The 26,624-nt window shown below is 38.2% G+C and overlaps 1 protein-coding gene across 1 annotated transcript in view; it reads left to right on the top strand.

Annotated features, from left to right (window-relative positions):
- The first annotated feature begins 1,592 nt into the window (after positions 1–1,592).
- ATP6V0D2 (ATPase H+ transporting V0 subunit d2) overlaps positions 1,593–26,624 on the top strand; it is a 44,006-nt gene continuing 18,974 nt past the window's right edge. Inside the window, exons 1-2 of the mRNA XM_037504462.2 lie at positions 1,593–2,052; positions 17,961–18,132. Of these exons, the coding sequence (XP_037360359.1) occupies positions 1,923–2,052; positions 17,961–18,132 (302 nt within the window). The 5' untranslated portion in view covers positions 1,593–1,922. The remainder of the gene's footprint in view (positions 2,053–17,960; positions 18,133–26,624) is intronic.

Here is a 26,624-nt window from a genome sequence, read left to right as displayed (position 1 = left end):
AAGTTAATAAATTTTTATTGGAACACAGTTGTGCACCTTCATTTATGTGTGGTCCATAATTTCTTTCTCTCTATGATGGTGGAGTGGGGTAATTGCAACAGAGATTGTAGAAAGCACAATGGCTAAAATACTTTCTGTCCTTATATAGGAAAACCTTGCTGGTCCCTGGAAAAGCTGAAGTGAGATTTGATAATTATTAAAGTTGAGTAATGGATGCATGGGATTAATTTGACCATTTTTTCCTGTTATTTGTGTTTGAAATGTTTCATAATAAAAAGTTGTAAAGCTTTTCTTTTCTTTTTTTTTTTTTTTTTTAGGTGTTGATAGTTTTAAGAAAGGGCTTTGACTTGGTCTTTGATTTTGTCACTGAAAATACAAAATCCTGGTCCCACGTCAAAGTTCAACCTACACAACACTTGGCTTCTAAAGATACTCTCAAGTTTGTGTGTTTGATGATGGGAATGACTGTCCACCTGGGCAACCACCTCAGAGGTTAGCAAGACTATGGCGTCCCTCAGTTGGCTGCATTGATGACATTCAGAGGATTGCTCTCAGAAAGAGACTGTATTTCTTTTGCTTCCTCACTACCATATGAAAAGTCTGCAACATCAAGAAAGAAACTTTTTATGCACAAGATATTAGACAAGCTATCTCTCCAAGGAATATCTCCATTCAATGGGAGAATGAGTTTGCCTGCACATGTTTTGAGTTTATCTTTGAGTTTGAATTTGAGTTTAAGGACAGAAAATGATAAAGATAATAAAATCTTCCATTTATTGAATACCTTCAAAGTTCTGGGCACTGTGCTAAAGTAGCTTGATTCTTAGATTTTCAACAACACAAGCAAAATTTGCATTTATTCTGTCATATATTTTCTCCCCATTTGAAAACACTAAGAAGAGTGAAGTGAATTTTAACTTCAGTAAAGAATTTGACACGATATATATGAAAAAGAAATACCACTTCTGCTAAGCAGTATTCAGAATATTTGACACAATTTTTGAGCTAAGTATAAGGAAGAATAAGCATTCCTTTTTGGAGCATGAAACAGTTTAGTCCTGATTTAATTAAGTACTTACTGTATTACCAACTGCGCATGTTGAGCTGCTTTATAGCTTCTTAGAGCTTGTTCCTGATCTGTGATTAGGGTAATAATACTATCTGTCCAGATACATGACTCAGAGTATCTTGAGATTCAAGTGGGAAAAAGAATATAAAAAGTGCATGGTAAGTGGTCACATTTTGCAGAAGTGGCTCATTATCATAGAATCACAACACTGTGTATCTGCTTCCAGGATTGTTTCCTGGGCGTTGCCCGTAGTTTGAGGACTGGTAGGAGGAAGAAGAAACTACCAACTTTGTGAATGCCAAGACGATATTAACCATCTATCTACAAACAACTGCATTACAAAATTAGCTTCTCATTTTCTTCAAATTGCCAGCTCAAATCTGATCTACTTACATAAGTTAATTTAAAAAAAGATCCTCTCTTTCTTTATATTAATAGACCTTGAGCAATTTAAGACAAAAGTGATTTACATTTGGAACCTCAGAAGCTTAGATGGGGGAGGAATGTTTAGCAAACATCCAGGTGTCTCCTGCCCTCCTAGAGCAGAGCTAGGAAGTGGGGGATTGCTCAGGGAGTGTGAGGGTAGAGCTTTGACCCTCCCTCTGGTTCTCTAAGTCTCCTCCTAGTAGTGGTTTGCTTCCTGGATTTACTTAGATTTTCTAACTCATTCTCTGTTGCTGTAAAAACAAGGCTAAGCAGATTATGTTGAAAGCCACTGAAACTGGAGGAAACTAGTCATGAAAACACTATCAGCTGATAGATCATTTCCTGATTATGCCTCTTAACTGCTAGTGCTTTTTCCAAACTAGTGTGAGTCTTCAGGGGCTGACTAGGACACAGAGCTCTTTCAGTCATGCTTGAGGGTGCTGAGCTGTACTTTAACGTGGACCATGGCTACCTGGAAGGCCTGGTGCGAGGGTGCAAAGCCAGCCTCCTCACCCAGCAGGACTACATCAACCTGGTCCAATGCGAGACCCTGGAAGGTAGGTGTCACTCTTAATGTTTAAAAAAAGATGGTTTCCCCTGAAAGCATGGAGAACGAACTGTGTTTTCCTAATGTCAGAGTTCAGAGCAGCAGATTCTACTTCTTTGGGTACAAATTTCAGGGGTTTAATAGACTTGGATTAGGAAAAAATTATATCTCTATTTTCAATATACTGTAAGTAAAATTAACATTTCCTTTTATGATGAATGTGGGCAACAAATCACAGTCATTACTACTTTATCACCAAAAGAAATCAAGTATTTTTATAACCCTTTAAAGTTCTTGCAGATACCTTGAAATATTTATGCCTTCACTATTTCATAATTACACTATTGACTCTTTAATGTTAACATTTTAATAAAGAAATGTAATATTACACATTTTAAACATATCTTGATAATTGTAATATACTTAGTTTCCTTTGTAATCCTATGTGTTTTAATTCTTCATGTTTAAAAATGTTATCTGGAAAAGGACATCACCAAACTGGTTAGGGATCTATAGAAAAATAGTAATGTGTAAATATATTAAATATATATATGTCTAGAGAATTTTATTCTAGCTCTAGTTTCTCAGTATCTATTGATTTAGGAGGTTTTTTGAGATTTTTCTTGAACTGAAGCTTAAGCAAGAAATCAAGAGATGGGCATGTGTTGAGGCCAGGCTTGACTTCCAAGTGCTGACTTTGACCTTTACAGGTCCAGGGAGGTGTCCTGGGGCTCAAAGTCTGTTAGTTTCAGATTCCTCTTTCGAAAAAAGCAATATTAATGACTTCTTTGCCCAGTTGTCTGAAGAAACATGAGAGAATATGTTAAGGACTATGAAGCACTCACCAAGTGGAAATTATCTTTTTTTAAGACCACTTTATTGAGGTATGATTGACAAAAAGCTGTACATGTTTAATGTATACCACTTAATGAATGTAGATATAGTCATAGACCCGTGAAACTATTTTAACAATCTATGCCATAAACCTATCCACCATCTCAAAGTTTCCTCCTGTTTTATTATTTGTGTGTGAGTGTGTGTGTGTGTGTGTGTGTGAGCGAGAGAGACATAACCTGAGATCTACCTTCTTAGCAAATTACTAGGCACTGAATACATACAGTATTGCTATTTATAGTCTTTTGTTGTGCAGTAGTTCTCTGGGACATATTCAACTTTATAACCAAAACTTTGTACCCTTTGTCCCCTCCTTTGTCCCCTTCTTATATTTTTCTTTTCTTTTTTTTTAAACATTCATTCATTTTATGTATACAAGAGAGCTGGGGTACAGGCTAAAGGCGCTGGGTGGGGTGTGGGTGAGAGGACCCACCAGAGACAGAGTGGGGAACAGAACAGGCAGACTGAGTGAAATACACTGCTGAGGGGAGCAGCAGGAGAGACAGGAGAGGTCCGTTGTGCCATGTGGGCCTCTCCCAGGCCAGCCAGGGGATCGAACTCCTGCTGCTAGAGGCTGCAGACAGCCTCATCCTCATCGGTTGCGTCTTAACCCCTTGCGCCACCAGGGAGGCCCCATAGACATTATCTTTAAATCACAATGTTTTCAAAACTGTAGGATAAGTTAAAAGTATCAGGCTTTTCTGCCCTCCCACCATTAGGATAGATGACCAAACCCTGCGGTCCTGAATGCATGCCTCATGGCGGCACCTGGAATAGGGTGTGGGCATATGTAGATGGGATTCACCTGGGCTGAGACAGGGCTTTTAAGGGCAGCGTCATGGGGACGCCAGGAGAAGCCGAGAGAAGAGGAGCAGCGAAGCAGAGAAAGAAGCAGAGAAGCAGAACAGAAGCCGAGAGGGAGAGAGAAGGCCAGAGAGCCCAGATAGAGTGAGGACTTGCTGGAGGCTGGGAGGCCTGCCAGCCTCCCGGCCCCCCAGAACCCCTGCCTGCCATGTACCTGGTAATCCCAATAAAAGCCTGCAAAGCTTTGGGCTCCGAGGGCTCCACCACTCCTCCTTTACCCCATTTGCTGGATCAGAAAACCTGCTCAGTGGCCCAGTCCTGCCCCTACAAAACCTTATCAAAGATTTCACATCTTAAATAGAGTATTTTTATTATTAAAATTTACATTCAGTCATTTTGAAATGTACTTATAAAACCTATATCTCAATGGTAAGGTGCTTCAAATATTCTAGAAAACAAGAAAATAGGAAGCAAGACTCTAACGAAGAGAATTCGAAGGCAAAAAACAAAGCAAAAAGAACCTTATGAAGGTGACTTTGCAGGCTATTCAGGCACAGCTGAAGGGTACTGAGATCACCTGTTTTTGGTTCTGACCTGTTAAAGCCAGAGTGAAGGCAGAAGTGGAGGTAGACTCTGTCCTTTCACTAACAATGGAAATAGCTACAGAAATCTTTCAGAATATAACTAATTCTGTTGAATACAAATAAATACAATATACCCCCAAATTCTAAATCACTTCAGCATATTAAACTTTAAGTTTGGTGACTGGAGAATGTTAATTATGTGTAGAAAATCTACAAAAATTGAGGTAGAAAAATTAACACTGGGCAGAATAGCATGTCAGAGACAAGCCAATTGAATGAATTCTATTTTGTTTTCAGTCAAGCTTTCAAATGGGCTAAGGAATGTGAAATTAAACACAAACTACACAAAGGGCCTTGGAGATACAAACCAAGGTTTAACCAGCTCACTGCAGAATTCAGAAAGAAATCAAGAGCAACCATTCAGCATCATAAAAAAAGAACTCTACAAAATAAAAAGGTGAAAATATATAAAAATCAGGAATTTAAATGTTACTCCTAGGGCCTCCCTGGTGGCTCAAGGGGTTAAGACGCAACCTATGAAACTGTCCTCAGCCTCCTCAGCACAATTTTGATCCCCAGATGGCCAGGGAGCAACACACATGGCGCAGCAGACCTCTCCTGACTCTCCTGCTGCTCCCTTCAGCAGTGTATTTCAGTCGATGCACCTGTTCTGTTCCCCACTCTGTCTCTGGGGAATCCTCTTAACCCCCCACACCTTTGGTCTGTACCCCATCTCTTGTAGGCATAAATAAATCTTTAAAAAATAAATAAATGTTACTCCTAAATACTTTCTGACAACTACCCTTTTGACCATTGATTCAACAGAGGGAAGGGGAGCGAGAAGAGGAGGAAATTCCTCTGCCCACCTGTGCCTGTGCGGGTGCCTCTTTTCACCAACACTCTCCCTCTGCAGGGCAGCAGCTTCCTGCCTGCCTGTGACCTGTCAAGGCCGCCCACCTGTAACTATGCAGACCTCTCTTAGCAAACCTGTCCCTTCTGGGGCAGCTCTTCCTGCCCGCTTGTGTCTATTCAAGTGTCTCTAACTGTTTTATCCCTTTCCTAATAAACCTGTTCTTTAAATATAAAAAAAAAAGAAGAAAAAAAAGAAACCCTACCTTGCCCACCATTGCTTTTTTTTTTAATCATCGTATCTTATAGTTTCTTTCTTTCCTCCCAACAATACGTTTTTGAAGCATTTATTTCACAACTATGTTTGAATGTTTGTGTCAATTTACTGTTTAGAAACAACCAGGAATATGAAGTATGAACCATCAAATTATGGGTTATAATGGCTGCTAAGAAAACGTATGCAAATAAGGATCTTATGTCCTCAGTTAACAGTTGAGGACACTGAGGTTGAGGTTGACTGTAAATAACCTGACAGACTGTCAGCAATGGAAGCTGGAGATACCTGATTTCTTTTTCCACTAAAATGGCTCTGCTTACTGAGTATGAATTGAAGATACATGCATAGGTCCCTGTTGATGTCAACTTCATTTTGATATAGAACATAATAAGGTTTGCCTTACTTGATTGTTTCTTTCCTAAGATGCTAAGACATAAATAACATGTGTTAAAAAAAGGCAATTGTTGCATCTGTAGATAGATACACTAAGAGAAATCTTATAACCTGGTTTAAGAGTTGAAGAGAAGAAATTAAGAGTAGTCATTCAGATAGAACTTAAGGATTTTGGAATTTCTGCTTAATTTTGCACGAGCTTATTAAGGTTGAAGAACAGGTAACACAACACCATTATAGCACTATGTGTTGAAGCAGGAAATTTGCAAGAGAAAAGCTAACCTGGCAAGAATTAAATTTGCCTTTATTTTAAATATAAAGTGTCCTGATATCAACACATTGTTTTAGAACCATTTACAAGGGATACACAAGGTTTTGATGAATTTGGAGGAGAGAAAATGAAGATTATCCAGAAAAACTTTGAAAGTCCTAGTATTTATAATTATGATTAATTGTGTGCATAATATGTTATTGTGGTCAGAAATATTAATCTATTCCAAGGTATGCCCATGACTGCCCATGACTCTGAATCAGTATCTTGGACCCTCTGTGACTCAGGCCTTCCCAGGAACAGAAGTGGGAAGCTAGTTTTGGTCTCTGCCATTGGTAATGCGGAGGCTCTATTAACATTGAGGTTTTAAAGTCTTTAAAAGTGAATTAACGATGAAACTTGAGGTGATTATGCTAAGTGAAATAAATCAGAAAGTGAGAGACAAGTATCAGATGGTTTTAGTTTATCTGTATATTATAAATAACTCTCCCTACACACACACACACACACACACACACACACACACTGGCAAATCACAGCAAACACACTTCCTTTTTTTCAGATTTATTTATTTATGCATACGAGAGCTGGGGTACAGGCCAGAGATGAGGGGGGTGAGAGGATCCACCAGAGACAGAGTGGGGAACAGTACAGGCAGACTGACCAAAGTACACTGCTGAGGGGAGCAGTGGGCGAGTCAGAAGAGGTCTGCTACACCATGTGTGTTGCTCCCTGGCTGGCCGGGGGTTGAACTCGTGCTGCAGAGGCTGTGGATTGCTTCACAGTGCAGTGCTTAACCACTTGCACCACCAGTGAGGCCCCAGCAGACTGAGGCCCCAGGCTTACAGTCTGTAAAAAATACACTGGTTACCAGAAGGAGCTGGGGGGAGGTGGGAGGGGATGTGCTAAGGAGGAACAGGGCTTTCATTGGTCTGGAAGATTTGGAGGGTGAGTGGAGCAGGTGCACATATGGAGGAGTAAAACTATAACCCCAAAGTTATATAAAAATGTAAACAGTTGACAAATTAATAAAAATAAAGCCATAAAAATGACTTTGAATAAACTCATAAAAATGACTTTTTTTCTGGATAAATATTACTTTATTTTTTTAAAGCAGCTTTTAGGGTCACACAAAATCGAGGAGAAGAAACAAATTTACTATATAACTTTTGCTCCCACACATGCACATGCACATGCACAAACTCCCCCACTGTGTATTCCCCACAGTGGCACATTTGTTACAACCAATGAAGCTTCATTGACACATAACCCCTGGGTGGCTGTAGTGAATATCAGGATTTGCTCTTGGTGGTGTGCGTTCTGTGTGTTTGAACAATGAATCCATCACTATAGTTATAGACTTTGCACATTTGCTTTTTTCACTTAGTAAGACACACTTAATGCTCTTCTATGTCTTTTCATGGCAACAATGTTATCTTCATTAGATCTTTTTTAATTACAAATAAGGCTGCTATAATTATTCTTTCCTCTTGAAAAAAAGAAAAGTGGTAAAATTAATGCTTTAGAACTCTAGAATGTAGTATTAATGATCTTTTTTAAAATATAAGGTGAGGTGAAAGTTTATACTGGCTGTCAGGGAGGGTGAGAGCACTCTGGATTGAGCTTTTACTTTGTAGTCTGTTCTGTAATAATTTTTGGAAAGGTATGAAGGGAGCTGATTTTCTCTCACTAGCAATTATGCCCCTTTCAAGGGACCTGAACTTCATTCTTTTCCAACTTTGTCTTTAGGTAGGAACTAATTCAACAACTATGTATTAAACACTTTCTAGCTAGACTCAAGGAAGTAAAGATAAATAAGACATAATCCCTTTCTTAAAAGGGTTCCACTTCAAAGAACAAATATATTGACTAAATAAGTACCCTTAATGAGGGCAATTGGGCAATAGCTATCAAAATTCCAAATGTATATTTCCTTGACCTTGGGACTTCATGTAGCATTGTTTCAATAGCAAAAGGTGGAAACTGGGCCTCCCTGGTGGTGCAAGGGGTTAAACACCGCATTATGAAGAAGTTCACAGCCTCTACATCACGAGTTCGATCCCCAGCCGGCCAGGGAGCTACCCCCATGGTGAAGCAGACCTCCCCGTCTCGCCCACTGCTCCCCTCAGCAGTGTATTTCAGTCAGTCTGCTTGTTCTGTTCCCCACTCTGTTTCTGGTGGGTCCTCTCACCCCCCTGTATCTCTGGCCTATACCCCAGCTCTTGCATGCATAAATAAATAAATCTTTTTTTTAAAAAAAGGTGGAAACAAATTTGATGGCCATCTGCAGGGAACAGCTATATAAATTATGGAAGGTTTACAGCTATGAAAGGAAAGAAACAGGACATTCTCAAGAGGACTGTTAGGGAAATATAGACAAGAAATATTAAAGCATGTTGTTCTTTAATTAAAAGTTAAAATATATTTAAAAATTTATTTTCTATTGATTGTTTAGATGCAAAAAACCTTGAAAATATATGAAGGAAACTAAAAATCTGTGGTTTCCTTGGGTAAAGGATGGGTATACTTGGTTGTAGTAAATGGGGAGAGAGGAAGGAGATGAGGATATGTGATTAATATAGGAGACCTTCTACCATTTACCTTTATTTATACCTGTTAAATATTTTTAAATTAAAAATACATATAGGAAGAAGACTCTTCCTTCAAAGAACTTTTTCATTGCTCCCTTATATATCATTTTAATACCAATTATAGCACTTTTCTCTTGGCCTTATATTTAAAATGCATAGGCAATGCTGTCAATACTTCAATGGCTTTAATCAACCAGGAAAAACTTTGCTCTTAATTTAAATGCTAGAGCACTTTGTCCCTTGTAAACATTACCTGTGAACCCTTTTGCCTTTTATAAAAGTTACTCCTTCAGTCTATAAACTCCTACTGCATCCTTGTTGGAGTAGTATTGACAAGTCTCAACCCTGCTCCCTATTGTACTGGGTGGGGAGCCTAATCCTGTATAGCATCTGAGATATTTGCATAGGTAAATGCTCCTGAAACAGCACATTTATCTCTCTTATTTCTTGGTCCCCTGAATTGTCATAGTGAGGAGCTTAATTTGCAAGTGAATGAATCTATTTCTCTATGTTATTGTAAGCTTCTTAAAGGTAAAAACTGTAAGTATGTGAGATGATAGATTGTAATTAACTAGTTGGAGGGAAATCCTTTCACAAAATGTATGTATATCATTGCACCATAATGTACATGCTAACTATTTTACATTTTTGTCAAATTTACCTCAATATTGGTGAAATTGGAAAAAAGAAAAATCACCACATTTTATTTTTTATTTATTTTTTTTTTTAAAGATTTATTTATTTATTTATTTATTTATTTATTTATTTATTTATTTATTTATTTATACAAGCACTGGGTACAGTCAGAAGCGCAGGAGGGTGAGAGAATTCACCAGAGCCAGAGCGGGGAGCAGAGCAGGCAGAAGGACCGAAGTACACTGCTGAGGGGAGCAGCGGGCGGCAGGAGAGGTCTGCGCGCCATGCGGGACCCTCCTCTGGTGGCCGGGGAGCAGCCGGGATCGAACCGGCGCCGCGGAGGCCGCGGGCAGCTTCGCAACCCAGTGCTCAACTGCTGCGCCACCGGGGAGGCCCAAATCACCACATTTTAAAAGGCAGAAAATAGACCTTATAATTTTCTTTCCCCCTAGTTCCCCTAGCCTAAGGCTATATTTTGCTTATAGTAAGAATCTGAAAACACGTTAGAAATGTCTGATGTTTGGGTTCAAGTCTGACTTATCTTTCTGGCTCTGGGTTCAGTCCTTGCTTTGTTATCTAATACTTATATGCTATCTCCCTGGCCTAGCTCCAACTTACCTGGAAGACTCTGGAATTCCTGAAATAACTTTTCCATTTTGTGACTATGATTAGTAGTGTTTAAGTTTATGAGTCCATGTAGGTGACTTTACTCTTCTTCAAGAGAACATTTGTTTTGGAAATATTCATTCTGGTGAATCAAATGAGGAGTTTCAAACCTGAGAACAGGATCTGCATTACATGGTGGAGAGCTGGATGACCACTGGCATATTGCTCCAAGGATTTAATCACAAATTAAATTTACTACTATCTAAACCTCGTTGACATGATGAAAATTGTATTAGGTGATATGGAGAATTTGATAAGCAATAAGAGTCTGTTCACTCCCTGGATAGCTCTCTAATTGAGAAATTATCATAATAAATAAATAAAAACAACTGTATGTACAAGAACTTTTTTTATACTGCTCACATAGATTGGTAGTTGTTTTTTGTTATGTTCTGTTTTTAAAGTTAGCTATGATACAATTTCCAGGACACCCACCCACCCAAAAGGTCAAAAAATGATTCTTTTTTAATTATTTTATTTTATATATATTTTACATCATTTTTCATTTTTGCACAATGTATGCATTTTCTTCTTGGTTATAGTTCCCATACAATTCCCACCCCCCTTATTTTGACCCTAGTCCTTCCTCCCCTCCCCCCCGTAGTGTGTCTCTGGTTTATAGTTGCTTGTTGATTTTGATTTTTACTTTATTATAATTAGTCTTTTTCCTGGTCCCTTATTTAGGTTTTCTAAATTCCTGCTATGAGTGAGACCATCCGGTATTTTTCTTTTTCTTTCTGGCATAATTATTTCACTGAGCATGATCCCTTCCAGCTCCATCCGTGTTGCTGCAAATTGCACGAGTTTGTCTTTTTTGATTGCTGAGTAATATTCCATTGTGTATATGTACCACATCTTCTTGATCCAGTCATCTATTTTTGGGCATCTGGGTTGTTTCCAAAGCTTAGCTATTGTAAATAGTGCTGCTATAAACATAGGGGTGCAGGTGCCCTTTTGAATTAATGTTTTTGTGTCCTCTGGATAAATACGTAGGAGTAGAATTTCTGGATCATATGGTTCTGATGTGATTCTTTGAGTCAGTGGGTTTGGAGTGCAGGTCCTTGGGTTCACTTTGGGAAAGGTTTCCCGAGAGCTGCCATTTCAGCAGCACGTGGTGAGTTTCCCAGGCAAGTTTCTCCACGAGACAGAGACGTTGGTTATAGTTAAAGAGCAGGTTTATTAGAGAAAGGGACAGAAGGGTAAATTACACTTGCTTAAACACAAGTGGGCAGGAAGAGCAGCCCCGAAAGAGACAGGTTTGCTGAGAGGCCTGCATGGTCACAGGCGGGTGGCCTTGAGGAGAGTGGCCTCTGCTGAGGGAGGGTAGTGAAGAGAAGTCCTGGCATGGTACAGGTCACAGGCAGGCAGGAAGCTGCTGCCCTGCAGAGGGAGAGAGTTGGTAAAGAGAAGCACCTGCATAGTCACAGGTGGGCAGAAAGACTGCTGCCCCTTTGTAGGGGCAGAGTTAGGTTTCATCCTCTTCTTTTGGTAGGGAGGGGCTCATCTTTGTGGGTGGATGGTTTATTCCTTAATCTCCATATCTTCACCTTCAGGTCTGTGACCTAACACACCTTACAGCAGTCCAATGCTTGTCTGGGTCTTGTGCCTCCTGATCTAGGCACTGGGGCCTAAGGATATTACTTTCTATAGCTGGATTAATGGTTATGTTAATCTCTTCTACCCCCACCTCCTTGTGTAAGACAGTTTCCTGACCTTGTGGCATCTCCCTTACAGTTTTTCTATTCTTATCCTCCATCAGTTCCTGTGACATTCCACCTTTCTCCATTTAATCCTTCTTAAAAATCTGCCACAAGTTTGGGGACTTCATCCCAGCAGAACTGCAAGTGTTATGTTTTCATGTAATACTCTTCCTGTGGCAGGTGGGGGCAGTTGTGATTGGTAAGTCAACCCTCTGTGGCTGAGTTTGTAATAGCATGTTTACTTCTGTACAATAAAGAAGCATTTTGTAAATAAAATCTTCACATTTTGGATGTGTTAAAAAATAAAAGAATAGTGTAAGCCCACAGATGACAGAATCAAAAGTGAACCAAGTCTTGAAGGACAATAGCTTGGAAAAATGTCAATGAGAGGGAGGATGGAGGACAGCTGAGCTGCTAGACATTCTGGGCCTAAAGGGAAAATTAACTAGTTACAGATAAGATAAAATAAAGACTTGTGGGTGGAGGCATAGAGCAGTTTGATTGCAATACTAGAACACCTGGAGATAAGCCTGGAATTTAAGTTAAGAGACATTTTGAAAGACCTTGAAAGTCTGATTACGGAACTTAAAGACATTGAATGAGGACATGTCTGAATCTTTGGTTAAAGAATTACAAACTTGGAAAACATGAGCAAATTATTTCCCTGAGCCTCAGTTTCTTCACCTATGAAATCAGATTATTGTTACGCTTGAGAGATAATGTACATTGAAACCACCTGTCAGAACCAAACCAATAACAGATACTAGAATTCTGACTGTGGAATTGAGGCTACAAGATGGAGGGGGAAATAAGTAAACCAAAGAGGAAAGGGGCCACAGCGGACTATGCTGGGGGCTGTTGGCGTCTTGGAGTGAGTGGTGTGGAGACATGCATCTGAGGAGGTGTGATCCTATGTCTCTGAATCACATGCAGTAATGTAAAACAATGTTACCTCAATAAAAAAAGTAAGATAAAATAAAAAATAAAACTGTTCTGTCAGTGGTTAAAATGCAATAAATGTTATGTTGCTTTTAATCTGCATAAAACTTTCAGTGATTCCAAACTACTTATAGAATCTTTGTAAGAGAAAAATAATTCTAAGGAAAGATTAAAGTTGAGGTTAAAATTGCATGAGAAGAAATGGACTTGGAAAGACTAGTTAAGAGATCGCCTCAGTAATCTGGGTATTAGAAGATGGTTGTACTAATCCAGGGCATAAGGACTGGAATCAGGGAAGGTGCTGAAAAATAACACCGGGAGTAACACAGGAACTAAGAGGATTTGCTGTCCCATCACTATGAGGACGGCAGTGAATTAGCCAAAATGAAGGAAGAAACACCTGATTTTATAGATATTGGTATATTTATTAAAATCTAAGTATAAGATATAATGATGCATTCCAACACATTGTTTGAGAAAATTCTGGTTAGAGAATTAAAACCAAAGTCCTTGGCCCATGGAGTCAAATTCTTTTGAAAGTAGATTGATACAAGTAAGAAGGAAAAAAGATATCATTATGTAGTAGCTTCTATATGCCAGTTCTTCATGTACATCTTCTTTAATCACCACAACCAGAAGAAAGCACAGATTCTATGTCCATTTTGCAGATGTGGAAACTGAGTACATAATTTCCATAAGTTCAGCACAGCACAGTGTTGGGGGAAAAGGCAGGAGATTGCTCAGGGATAACATCCTTCATAGGTACTTCTAGCATTCTTCCTTGGCATAACGCACCCAGAGTGTGAAAGGTCTATAATCACTTACAGAGAGCTCCAAACAGAAAGAAAAACAAAAACAAACCCAAAGACACCTCAGACGTCATTTTCTAAAAATGATCTGCCCAACAAATTAATGGAGAAAATATAGCTATGATGTCCCAGATGCTTATCCTTCCTCAACAGCCAAATAAGCTCAGATAATTCCCTGGGCTCTGTGACAGCAACCTGCAGAAGACACATGTACATTCCTGATGTCGTTTTTGGAGTTTAGAGTGCAGGGGTCCTTGGGTTCACTCTGGGAAAGGTTTCACCAGAGCTCCCCTTTCAACAGCACGTGGTGTGTTTCCCAGGCGAGTTTCTCCACAAGACAGAGATGATAGTTATATTTGAAAGAGCAGGTTTATTAGAAAAGGGGCAGAAAGGTAAAGTACAGTTGCATAGACACAAGAGGGCAGAAAGAGCTGCCCCAAAAGGGACAGGTTTGCTGAGAGAGGACAGCATGGTTGCAGGCGGGTGGCCTTGAGGAGAGCTGCCTCTGCTGATGGAGGTCAGTGAAGAGACAGGTCACAGGCAGGCAGGAAGGCTGCTGCCCTGCAGAGGGAGAGAGTTGGTGAAGCGAAGCACCTGCATAGTCACAGGTGGGCAGAAGGACTGCTGCCCTGTTGTGGGGGCAGCCTTAAGTTTCATCATCTTCTTTCAGTAGGGAGGGGCTCATCTTTGTGGGTGGATGGTTTATTCCTTAATCTCCATATCTTCACCTTCAGGTCTGTGGTCCTGACACTCCCTATATAACAGTCTGATAGTTTCTGGGTGTTGCCCCTCCTGATCTGGGCTTTGATGCCTAAGGGTCTTGATTTCTGTAACTGGGTTTACGCTAATCCCCCTACCTCCTTGTGTGAGTTAGGTTCTAGTCTTGTGATCCCTCCTTTAGGTTTTCTATGCTTTCCTCCATCATTACCACCCAGCATACACACAGGCAGGCACATGTATGCACATGCCACTCTGTGTGATACACTCTGATATTTGTTAGAATAGCCTAATGCATTCCTTTTATGCTACTGCTGTCTGGGACCTATAAAATTGATTTAGTTGGCAGTGATCTCACAGTTTGGAAAACATTCCATTTTCTCACTTGAATAAAAAAGAAAAAACACCGCTTGCCACAGTACTTCCCCGGATGAAAAAGCAGTGTAATTTTCCAAAGTGTGCTCTGTGGGTGGCTCCATTGTTTTCCAGTGACTTGGGAGGTTCTGTACCCGCTTTTCAAAGAAATCACTCAAATTAATATATCAAAGGCTTTCAATTCCTACAGTTAAGAAGTCTGTTCATTCCAAATTATTTGACCACAAAGTCCTAGTCATCACACACCTATTTAAATAAGCTCTTGGGAAATAATTATGTAATCCCATTTTGAAACTATGAACTATAAGCTATGTTATTATTATTGGCAAAGTCTGTCATTATCACAAAACAAACATTTCAGATCCTAAGATTTTTCTTTGTCTGAAAGCAAGTGTCCCTTGCGTTGTTTTGGTGCTGGAGGGAAATAGGTTCTTTCTATTCCATCTGCTTCTCCACCAACTACGACTATGGTATCACAAGATTTCTATGGGTCTGAAACACTTGGGACATTTAATTTCAGGATCTTACTGGCAATTGAAAGTTGTTTTGTTTAAAAGAAGCATATGTCACATGACAAAATACCATGGTTTTGAAAGAAATACCATTTGTGTCACATCCTTTGGCAAATATTTCTCAATGCTGAGAATGCAAACTGACAAACTGTATAAAATCTGAACTGCCAAAATAAAAGCTAAACAAAACATGGAAAAAAGTATTTTTAAAAATTAGCTTAATTAAATAGGTAATTGAGCAAATAGATTCTGCTGTCAGATAAAGAGCATTTCCAATGCATAACCTACTCCAGATGCTGAGGAAAGAATGCCAGTGTGCCGAATCTTGGATACTGAAGAACCATAATGTGCCTCGTTGCAAATCCAGCTACTCCCCAGCTACTAGAGTAATTAATAGCCCACAGTGGCTCCTGTTGTCCTCAGGATAAAGGATGGCATACCACGCACTTCCTGTGACAACCTCTGCTTACTCCTCTGGCTTCATTTCTTCCCTGTCTTCGCCTACTTAGTGCTTCAGCAACACTGAACTGCTTTGAGCTTCTTTCGTATACCATCGCTGCTCTAACACATAGAATACCTTCCTCCCACTCTGACAACACCACATTAAGACTCATCTTTGATTTGACTTCCTTCAGGAAACTTTCCCAGGCTTTTGTAGGTCCCATTTCTATGGCTATTGCTCTCATTTTTTGTTCCATCAATCAAGGCCCTCATCTTTATCACTAAACTCAACACAACTGTTTGAATCATATGTCTGTGTTACCTCCTCATCCACCAGATTGTGAGTTTCCTGGAGAACAAAGAATATGTCTGATCCATCTTTAGGTGTCCTATAGCTAATAGTACATGAGAAATGTATAATAAATGCTTAAATGGAGGCTTCAGTAAGCTCTAGGGTGTTATCTTGGTTCCAGTTGTGTGCTGGATGCTGCCAAAGACTTTTTTGATATACAGATGTTTGATAACACTTAAGCATGGGGTGCTACTCAAGGAATCACAGGTAGAAGATATAACCAAGATAATATAATTGCCTTTTTGGAGTTAACATATTTAAGACTATATCATATCTGTGACGGGTATTATGATAGAACCATAATCAAAGTACTTTGAAATTCAGAAGCATGAGATTACAAATTCTACCTGGAAGAATTAAGGCTATATGAAATAATTAATGACCTAATTTAGATAGCTGGACAGGAGCCTCCCTGGTGACAGAAGGGGTTAAGTCTCAACACTATCATGCTATTGCCAGGCACTGTGGCATGAGTTCAATCCCCAGCCAGGGATCTAATCCACATGGTGCACCAGACCTCTCCTGTCTCACCTGCTGCTCCCCTCAGCAGTGTGTTTCCATAGATCCACCTGTTCTATTCCCCACTCTGTCTTTTGATGAATCCTCTCACCCCTGTACCTCTGGCCTACACTCCAGTTCTTGTATGCAAAAATAAATAAAATAAATCTTTAAAAAATTTTAAAAATAGATAGGTTGGCAATAAAATAAAGATTTTAAGAGGTTTTGGACTCAGATAAACCTGGCGTTGAATTCTAGTTTATCACTTATCTTGAGCAAGTTATTAACCTCTCTGAGTTTCAGTGTTCTTAATTATAAAAGGGAATACAAATCATTCCTCCCTCAGGATTGGCATGAGCATTAAATGAGATAATATATGCTTAGTACTATGCTGGTACATAATAAACACTCAATCACTGCTAAATGTAGCATACAGACCCTAAAATGATCCTTTCAAGTTAAACAATAGCAGGCCTTGATTGCCCTGGGGCAACAGGTATGACTGGGAAGGTGGTGTAGGGAGCATTGACTGATGAACTTTGCTTCCCAGAGACTGATCAGTGGAATACCTTGTTAATAAGATTGGAACCATGGCTGGGGGTCCGGGAGCATGATTTACCTGATCCATAGACTCATCCTCCCTAAAGCCCTAAAAAACATAATCATATTTTCAGTTCGACCCACCCTTTTCTCTTTGTTCTCCTATCAATAAACATGCCAGGATCTTACTCTTTGAGCAGAATCCTACATGACAACTTTCTCCATGACTCTCTTTCTTTGTCAGCATGGTGTTGTCAACAGAACAACTGGTGACTCTTATTTTAATGTTATAACGCAGACACTGATGGGTACATTACAACAAGCAATTCTGAAAAGAGATGGGGTGGGGGCAATTCTAGAGAGTAGGATGGGGTCAGCTTTAACAAACGTCAGGGTGTTTGGAAACACATGGTTTATTCAGGAGGAAGTAACAACAAATGAAGTTGAATTTTGATTCAATTATCCGGCAAACAGAATATTACCTTTAGAGAATGCTTGGCATAAATAGTGAAAATGATGTTGTATTTAAGAATAGGAAGACCCATCTTCTCATTCAAACTTTACTATTATATAACTTTAATATTTAGTCCCATTGAGATTCAATTTCATCTGTAATGAAAGGATAATTAATGATTGCTCTTTCTCTAACATGTGTCCACAGTAAATATTACTAAGCTTTTCTTTTCCATCCAGCTGGAATAGGCTTAACATCCACAACAGTTTTCCTAGCAGCTATTTCCAAATGACTAAACTGGTTCTGGTAAGACCTATTTGCCATCTCTGAACTATGTGCTTATTAATGTCCTTTTAGCTCTGCTAAACAATTATAGATTTGTTTGGTAATTAAACATTTTTATATTTTAGAATATTTTTACTAACATTGAATATTTTATTGCATTAGAGAGAAACATTCAAGTCTAAATTTTATGTAGACCTATGCTCAGGCCTAATAAGATAATAATGATTAAATATGCATTTATTATAAAGTTATCATAAATTCAATTACTGTTATAAAGGCAATACATGTATGTTCAAAATTTAACCTGATTTGGGTTTTCATTTCATTTCAGACCTGAAAATTCATCTCCAAACCACCGATTATGGCAACTTCTTGGCTAACCAAACAAATCCTCTTACTGTATCCAAAATTGACACGGAAATGAGGAAAAAGCTTTGCAGAGAATTTGAATATTTCCGGAATCATTCCCTGGAGCCCCTGAGCACATTTCTTACCTACATGACGTAAGTGAGAGTAGGAAGCCCTATTAATCCCCAACATGAGTGTGCAAAGGGCTCCCTAACAGTGAGTGGCAGGTGGGGTTTTAAGCTTGTTGGAGACTTAAACCTTTTATTTATTGTTTATAAGTTTAGATCCAAAATCATAGCAACTGACAAAGTCACCACATTTTCACTATTAGAAAATAAATTTCATATACATATATGCAAGATTACATAGGTGGTGATAACCTCTGTAAAAAGCAGGGTTTACAGTTTTAAAGAATAATAAATGGCTCAAGTATTTGAAATGTTTGGCTGTTGGGAGTGAAGATAATATTACATAACATTTTGGGATCACTTGTCAAATCACTCTTAGATTACATTTGCTCATTCCTGATTCTCTTTAAAATGGTATAGTAAGCCCGACCAAGCCTCCATGCATTTATTTTTACACCTCTCCAACATGTGTTCCAATATTTCAGTGTAAAAGTCCCTCATATAAAAAAATGTTTGACCTTCCACACTTTTATTAATCCAGTTAATAAATTATATCCAGTACTCAAGACTTTGTACCTCCCCAGTTGTTCTTGCTGATAAGCTGGGAATAGACATTCACAGTAGATAAGTTGTTCATTAGGTCCCTGCAATTTAGATGTAACATCCAAAGTAAGATCAATAAATCCAGGTCCTAGGGTAGTTTGGAAGGCATAAAATAAAAATACGCCTCTAAGCCATATGTCTCCTTCCTCCCTATTCAGTTCCCCTCCCAAAAGTAACTTTTCAGTTTTTTATGTATATTTACAGAAAAATATTTATATTTGTATTTGTATGTATATTAAAACACACTCAATCCACCTCATCATCACTTTCCAAATTTATACAAATGAAATCATACTCCTTTTGTAATTTTTGTGCCCACTTAATTTATGAGAAATACTTTTGTCATCATCATTCTTTTTTATTGTTTTTTTATTTTAATTTTTAAAAAATTTTACATCATTGCTTGTTTTTAAACAATATCTGCTTCCCCCCCTCAGAGGTAGTCCCCATAGAGTTTCCTTCACCAATACACCCATGCACCATGACCTCAGTCCCCTGTGCTCCTCCCTCCCTCCCTCTGATCCCTCTCCCTCCTCCTCCCCTGAAGTATGTCTCTGATTTATAATTGTCCATTTTTGCTTTGTTGTGTTTTGTACTGTTATTATTTTTTTTACACTGATGTCTTATTTGGTTTCCCTATATTCCTGCTATGCGTGAAGCCATCTGATATTTTTCTTTTTCCCTCTGGTTTATTTCACTGAGCATAATTCCTTGTCTCCTACGTTGTTGGTGGGAGTGCAAACTGGTCCAACCACTATGGAAAGCTGTCTGGAGATTCCTCAGTCTACTAAAAATGGAGCTGCCATATGACCCGGCAATTCCACTACTAGGTATTTACCCAAAGGACACAAAAACATTGATTCAAAAGAACACCTATACCCCTATGTTTATTGCACAATATTTACAATAGATAAAACCTGGAAACAACCCAAATGCCCAAAAATAGATGACTGGATCAAGAAGATGTGGCATATATACACAACGGAATATTATTCAGCAATCAAAAAAGATAAACTTTCATGTCATTCGCAGCAATGTGGATAGAACTAGAAGGAATTTTTTGCTGTTTTAAAGATTTATTTTTATTTATTTATGCATACAAGGACTGGAGTATACGCCAGAGGTGTGGCGGTAAGAGGATTCACCAGAGACAGAGTGTGGAGCAGAACAGGTGGATCTACTGAAATACACTGCTAAGGGGAGCAGCAGGCAAGACAGGAGAGATCTGCTATGCCATGTGGGCCTATTCCCTGTCCAGGGATCAAACTCAAGCCACAGTTGCTAGCAATAGCTTGATAGTGCTGAGACTTTAGCCCCTGCGCCACCAGCGGGGCCCACTATCATTTTATTTAAATATCTGCATAGAATTCCATGCTTTGTATGTATCATGATTCAATTTTACTAGTCATTGTTAACAAGTAAATTCTTCTCTTTTTTTTCCATTGTGAAAACTTTGGCAGCTGGTTTACTACTGTGTAGGTCGTAAATTTATTTGCAAGCTACATTTCCAGCAATGGAAATAATGAATTAAAGAAACATCCTTTAATTTTAGTAAATTTTCCTCAGTTGTAGTTAACAAAATAACATCAATTGAACTCCCAAAACAGTGCATGAAAAGTCTTACTATCTAGAATGACTAACGACTTCGCATTGTTCCTGTAGATTATAAAAATGCCAGTAAATATGAAATATTTATTGGCCTTTAAAAAAATAAGCTTATTCCTAATCCCTGCCATAGGAGATTCTGAACTAATTGGACTGGGGTGGGAGGAGGGGCGGTGTGTATTTTGGAAGATACCCAGGCTATTCTGAGGTGCACCTCTGATTTAAAATGTCTCATCAGGCTTCAACTTTACAACTTAAGTTACTTTCATAATCATTCTAACTTATATAAACAGATAATATTAACCCCCTGTCAGAAACCAGGTATCTCAACTGCTCCAGAACCTAGATCTTCCAAATCTCAACCCTGGTTTGTGGCACTTGACATCCCCAGCAGCATCTAGTTGCTCACTGCACAGCCTGGAAATGTGTTATTATAGCAGAAGGTGTATGTCTGTGGTTGTCCCACAGTTGTGAAACTATTTTTCTTATTTCTCTTAGAATATTTTGCTAAGTCAGGTGGCTATCTAAGCACACGTGAGTTTCCATTGGATTACTTCCTGTCCTATCAGGAAATGCTCAGAGCATCGTTATAGAAATTGTCAAGTAAACCTGATAGAGTCTAAATTTAAGCTGGTATAATAAATATAATACAAGCATTGCACATTTCCGTGATATAATTACTGTATATGTGAAACTTGTTTTGAAAATCTGGAATGGATATTTTTAAATGCTTAATAGCAGGAAGATCTGGAGGTTTTGTATACTATAATTATACACAGTTGTGTGAAACAAAGGAACGAATCCAATAGAATTTTAATGAAGTGACTATTTAATATAGGCCTCGGTTGTTTTAGTTTTCTTCCCTCCTACTCAACACTTCTCAGCAGCATTTCGACTTATTTCTTTTGAAATTAGCCATTTTTTTAAACAATCTCTTAATATTCAAAATATTCTGCCTCAAGAGCTATACATTTTCACAATGTAGGATCACCACGAAAATAGATAATTTCAATACTTAACCAGTATTCTCAACTGAAACGCGTAGGTGATGGACCACATATTGAAGAAACATCTAAAGATTTACTCATAAAGATTAGCCAAAGTTTTTGACTATCCTGAAGATGCATTAGAACCCTTCTACCAGCTTTGAACTGTGCAGTACACTGGGCAGTTCTACACCTTCTTTTACCCTAGAGGTTTCTCAGGGTGCAATTCTTTCATTGCTAAAGTCAGAAATATCCTCTATATCCTCTAGCAGAAAAGTCCTCACCTAGCAAACTAGACGAGTTGGTCATACTGTCACTTGTTCGTCAAAAACTGAATAATGTAATTCTGGGTCACCAAGAACTTACATTTTAATGGAACAAGCAAATGTGTCTAACAAATGAAGAAAAATTAGGTAGAATTTAGCAACAGCTAGAATAGAGACTTGAACATTCAATTAGAGACTGGAAGACTGAGCAACAAATTCTTATAGCTGAATAGTATTTTTTATGTGGATATTCCATTTCTTCTTTATCCAATCTATCAGTGGGTGCTTAGGTTGCTTCCAACTCCTAGCTATAAAGAATTTATAAATAATTTTGCAATGAATAATAACTAATGCTGCTGTTATATAAGGTGATGTTTTCATGTTCTTCAGATACTCAAAAGTGGGTTTGCTGGGTCATAGCGTATTTCCATTTTGGCTGTATCAGGCCCAGATCTCTTTACAAAATGGCTGTTCCAGGTTACATTTCCACCAGTAATATTAGGGCTCTTTTTTTTTTTTAAGATTTATTTATTTATGCATACAAGAACTGGGGTATAGGCCAGAGCTGTGAAGAGTGAGAGATTCATCAGGGACAGAGGGGGAATTAGAACAGGCAGATTGACTGAAACGCACTGCCGAGGGGATCAGTGAGCATGTCAGGAGAGGTCTGCTGCGCCATGTGGTTATCTCCCTGGCTGGGAATCGAACTCATGCTGCTGTGGCTGTGGATAGCTTCATAGGTTGCATCTTAACCCCTGTGCCACCAGGGAGGCCCATTAGTGTTCTTTCTCTCTGCATCCTCTCCAGCACTTGTTTTTGGGTTTTAATTTTTTTAATATGAGCCATTCCTCATGGTATGAGATTATAGCATGTCCCTTATTAGAAACAGTGGTGAACACATTGCTATTGACCTGGATGTACTGTTTGGAGAATTGTCTGTTCAAATCTGCTGCCCATTAAAGAGACCCTCCTCTCTGCATTATATGGTCGTTGACCTTTTGTCATAGATAAGGTATTGATATATGGATGGATTTAGTTCTTGTTTTTTTTTTTTATTCTGTTCCACTAATCCAACTGTCTGTTCTTATTCCAATACTATCTTGCTTTAATAACTTGGTTTATAGAGTAGCTTAAAATCAGGTAACATGTTTCATTTTTCTCAGGATTTCTTTAGCTATTCTAATTTATTGTTCCATTTTAATTTCCTTTATTCTATTTAATTTAATAAGATCATTGGAAATTTAATGGGAATTGCATTAAATCTATATATCACCTTTGGTAGTATAGTCATTTTGACTACATCAATTTCCTCCATCCATGAACATGAAATATATTTCCATCTCTTTATGTCTTGTTTTACATCCTTTAGTAGTATCTCCTTCTCCACCTGAGAAAAAATTATATAAATAAATAAAACACCATTAATTTTACCATCATCTAACATTTCTCCATACTCGTTGATAAAGGCCTCCACTGTTTAAAGTCTCAGGCACTTTGTGAATTGAAAAGCACTGGTGTTATTCTACAAAAGCAATATGTATGTAGTATATCTGTAACTGAATATTTGTTTAACTACCGTACTACTTATTAAGCAAATGCTATGAGTGAAAGCCTATGTTAGATTCTAAGATTACAGATGAACTGAGTTACTTAAGGTACAGATACCAGGACCATGCTTCTAAAAATTATGGTTAGCAAGTCTTGGAATGTGGTCCATAAATTTGCCCTTTTAATAGGCATATTAGGTTGATCCTGAGGAGAAATTTTTATCAGCAATGAGTAAACTTTCATCTGTATCTACAATATTCTAGTTGTGGGACCATGAAAAAAGTTGCTTAGTTATTCAAACCCTTGGTTTCCTCATCTGAAATAAATAATAATTATATACAATATAGAGTCATGAGTTTAGATCAGCAGCATACTTTGCAACCCAGAACAAAATAAAATACAAGGAGAGCTCTTAATAAAGAATGTTTAGTAATTTCTAAAGAGCAACAGCAGAGTTAAACCAAATATAGGATCTTTTAAACATAAGATCCTTATGACTGTATAGATCACCCACCCAGGAAACTTGTACATTAGAGTATAATATTCACCTGTGAAATGAGTAGAGGTTGTATAAAGGAGGAGACACCCAAGATGGGACTTGTAGATTGAAACTTTTTTTTTTTTTTTGCACATACACACAGCTGGGAGGTGGCAAATCCCACAGAGAGCAGAAACATAGGCTTACCCTGCAACACTGCTGTTGGGTTGTTGATGCCATATGACATCAGCAAAATTAGTGTCTATGGGTTAAAAATATTAAGGTAATTGTGTGAAAAGGTTTAGGATGCCAGGGCTACAAGTGTTCTTGCCTAAGTAGGATACAAATCAGCACTTCAGTGCCAGGGTAGACAAGTTCTTTCCTTTGCTTAGTCAACTTTCTGGCTAGTCATCAAGTAACCACCAGGGAGCATGATCGAGCTCATTATTCTTTTCCCAAAATAATGTTCCTTTGTCAACAATTGTTTAATAAAAGAAAATTTGAGTCTTCCATGATTTGAAGAAACTTAAATCTACCCTGGGGCTGATCCAATTAACTATTGTTCTAATTTCACTTTATTTTATCTTGTTTATTCTATTTTTTTAATTGAAAAGAATCCCATGAGTGTTTAATTAAAAAAAAAAAGTTTTAGTGCTCTCTATAAGCCTGCATTTTTGTAATCATTTTACATATTAGATTCATGTAAATCTACTGCTACCCAATGAGCACTAATATTATTGGCATTTTCCCATTATTTTCAGAAATAAGGAAATTAAGTTTAAATAAAGGATACCTTAGTACCCATTTCCCAGTGCCCACAGGTTTTCACTCATAACTTTGATGAATAGCTTTCCAAAATTGTTTCTATCTAAAAAACTTTTTATGTATACATGTTTAGGGCCTCCCCGGTGGCGCAGCAGGTTGAGCACAGCACTGTGAATCTGTCCGCAGCCTCTATAGCGCAAGTTCGATTCCCCACCAGGGAGATACCCACATGGTGTGGCAGACCTCTCCTATCTCGCTCACTGCTCCCCTCAGCAGTGCTTTGGGTCTGTCTGCCTGTTCTGCTCCCTGTTCTGTCTCTGGTGAATCCTCATACCCTCCCACGCCTCTGGCCTATACCCCAGCTCTCCTATAAATAAATAAATCTTTCAAAAAATGTATACCTGTTTATATGTAAACAATTGCAGACATGCATCCATAATTGGCTCATTATTTGTTTCAAAATAGTAAAGTTGTATTAAATGTATTATATACAATTTGTCTTTTTAATGCAATCTGTTGATACTTCTGTGTCAGTACATATAGAGCTGTCTTATTTAAAGCACATATTATATCCCATTGTGTTGAGTATATCATAATTTGCCATAATTTAACCATTCTTCTTTTGTTTATTTCTTTATTATTTCAAGTAAAGCTATAGCAGACATTGTACATATCTTTCTTTTTTCTTTTTTTAAAAAATTTATTTTATTTTAATTATGCATACAAGAACTGGGGTGTAGGCCAGAGGTGTGGGGGAGAGGGAGGATTCACCAGAGACAGAGTGGTGAGCAGAACAGGCGGATCTACTGAAATACACTCCTGAGGAGAGCAGCAGGGGCAACAGGAATGGTCTGCTGAGCCATGTGGGTTAGCTCCCTGGCCGGGGATCAAACTCAAGCTGCAGTGGCTGAGCCTTAACCTCTTGCGCCACCAGGGAAGCCCCCATACATTTCTTTAGTATGAATTCTCATTAGTTAAATTGCTTTGTCAATGGATTTGCAGGTTTTAGATTTTGACGCACATCAGAATTGCTCTCTTATGCTACAATAATATATGAAGATCTTGTTTCTTTCATATCCTCTCAGCTGTAGTATGGTTTCTTTCCTTTTCAGAAGAAATAAGATTCTCTAAAATATGTTGTGACTGGTATTTTGAATATAATACAGATGAGATCCACTCATAGTTTTTGACTATGTGGAGAACTATAACAGACACTCAGCATATTTAACCCATCTAACTAGCACACACACAAAAAAATCACTCCATTGGTGTTTTCCAATGAGCTATCATAATAGTCACATAGATGGCTTGAGAAGGGGTGACATGGGGATGATCTCTCTAATATTCTAATTCTCAATGGGTATCATATAGAAAAAACAAGGAATAAACAGCTGTGAGTGCTAGAAACAGAGCCTAGGGTAAGGTGCCAAGTAACCAATTATCTGCTTCACTTCTATTTATCCAGTGAATATTGGAGTTAATGTCTTAGGGATTATGGAGAAAAATTTATTCTAGGATGGAAGGTTTCAACTTTTAGCAATTGGTAGGTAAAAGAAGGTTTTTACACCTAAAGAATAATGGGAACAAAGATAAGGCAATGTTTGAGGAATTTTTAATCCAAACAGATGGATTAGAACAAGATTTTAGAGCATTATAAGTACTACAAGAGAAGAGTTTTCTAAAGATTTGAGAGCTACCAAGGGTTTTGGGAATGCATAGTGATCAGCGTTCTTGTTCTAAAATATGCTAAAATAAAGAGTGCTGACTTCTGAGTATTTTTTCAGTATTTTATTTTGTAAGAAGGAAAAACGAGTGTGATAGCAAAATTAATTACTTTCTAAAATTATTTTAATTTTCACTCCCTCTATTTATAAAGGGGAAACTGCAGGGAAGGAAGTCATGTTACCAAAAATGTCAGATTTCAAGGGGGAGCAGAATATTTATGGAAATATTCTAAATCTCAATTACTTACTTAATAAATCAGTCAGTGACAAGAATGCCTTATGTGAGTATAGGGGGCCAGAGCTGGGTCAAACAAACCTGTAGTATAACACAAGTGCTTACCAGTGTAAATAAGGACAATTTACACTTGAAATTTAGCATATTGGAAAGTACTTCCAACATAGCCCTATGTCCATATCACAGTAAGTGACTTTTGGGCCTGGTTAAGGATAGGTTAACAAATTTCACTGAGGAATTTCCCTAAGGAATGCCATTATTTATGAAAAGTGCACTAAATATATTACATACGTGCATACTTTAATCCTT

The sequence above is a fragment of the Talpa occidentalis genome, unplaced genomic scaffold, assembly GCF_014898055.3.
Source record: "Talpa occidentalis isolate TD23 unplaced genomic scaffold, MPIMG_talOcc4v2.1, whole genome shotgun sequence".
NCBI lineage: Eukaryota > Metazoa > Chordata > Mammalia > Eulipotyphla > Talpidae > Talpa > Talpa occidentalis.
Note: the sequence above shows the minus strand (reverse complement) of the source record. Positions and strands in the feature narration are given on the sequence as shown.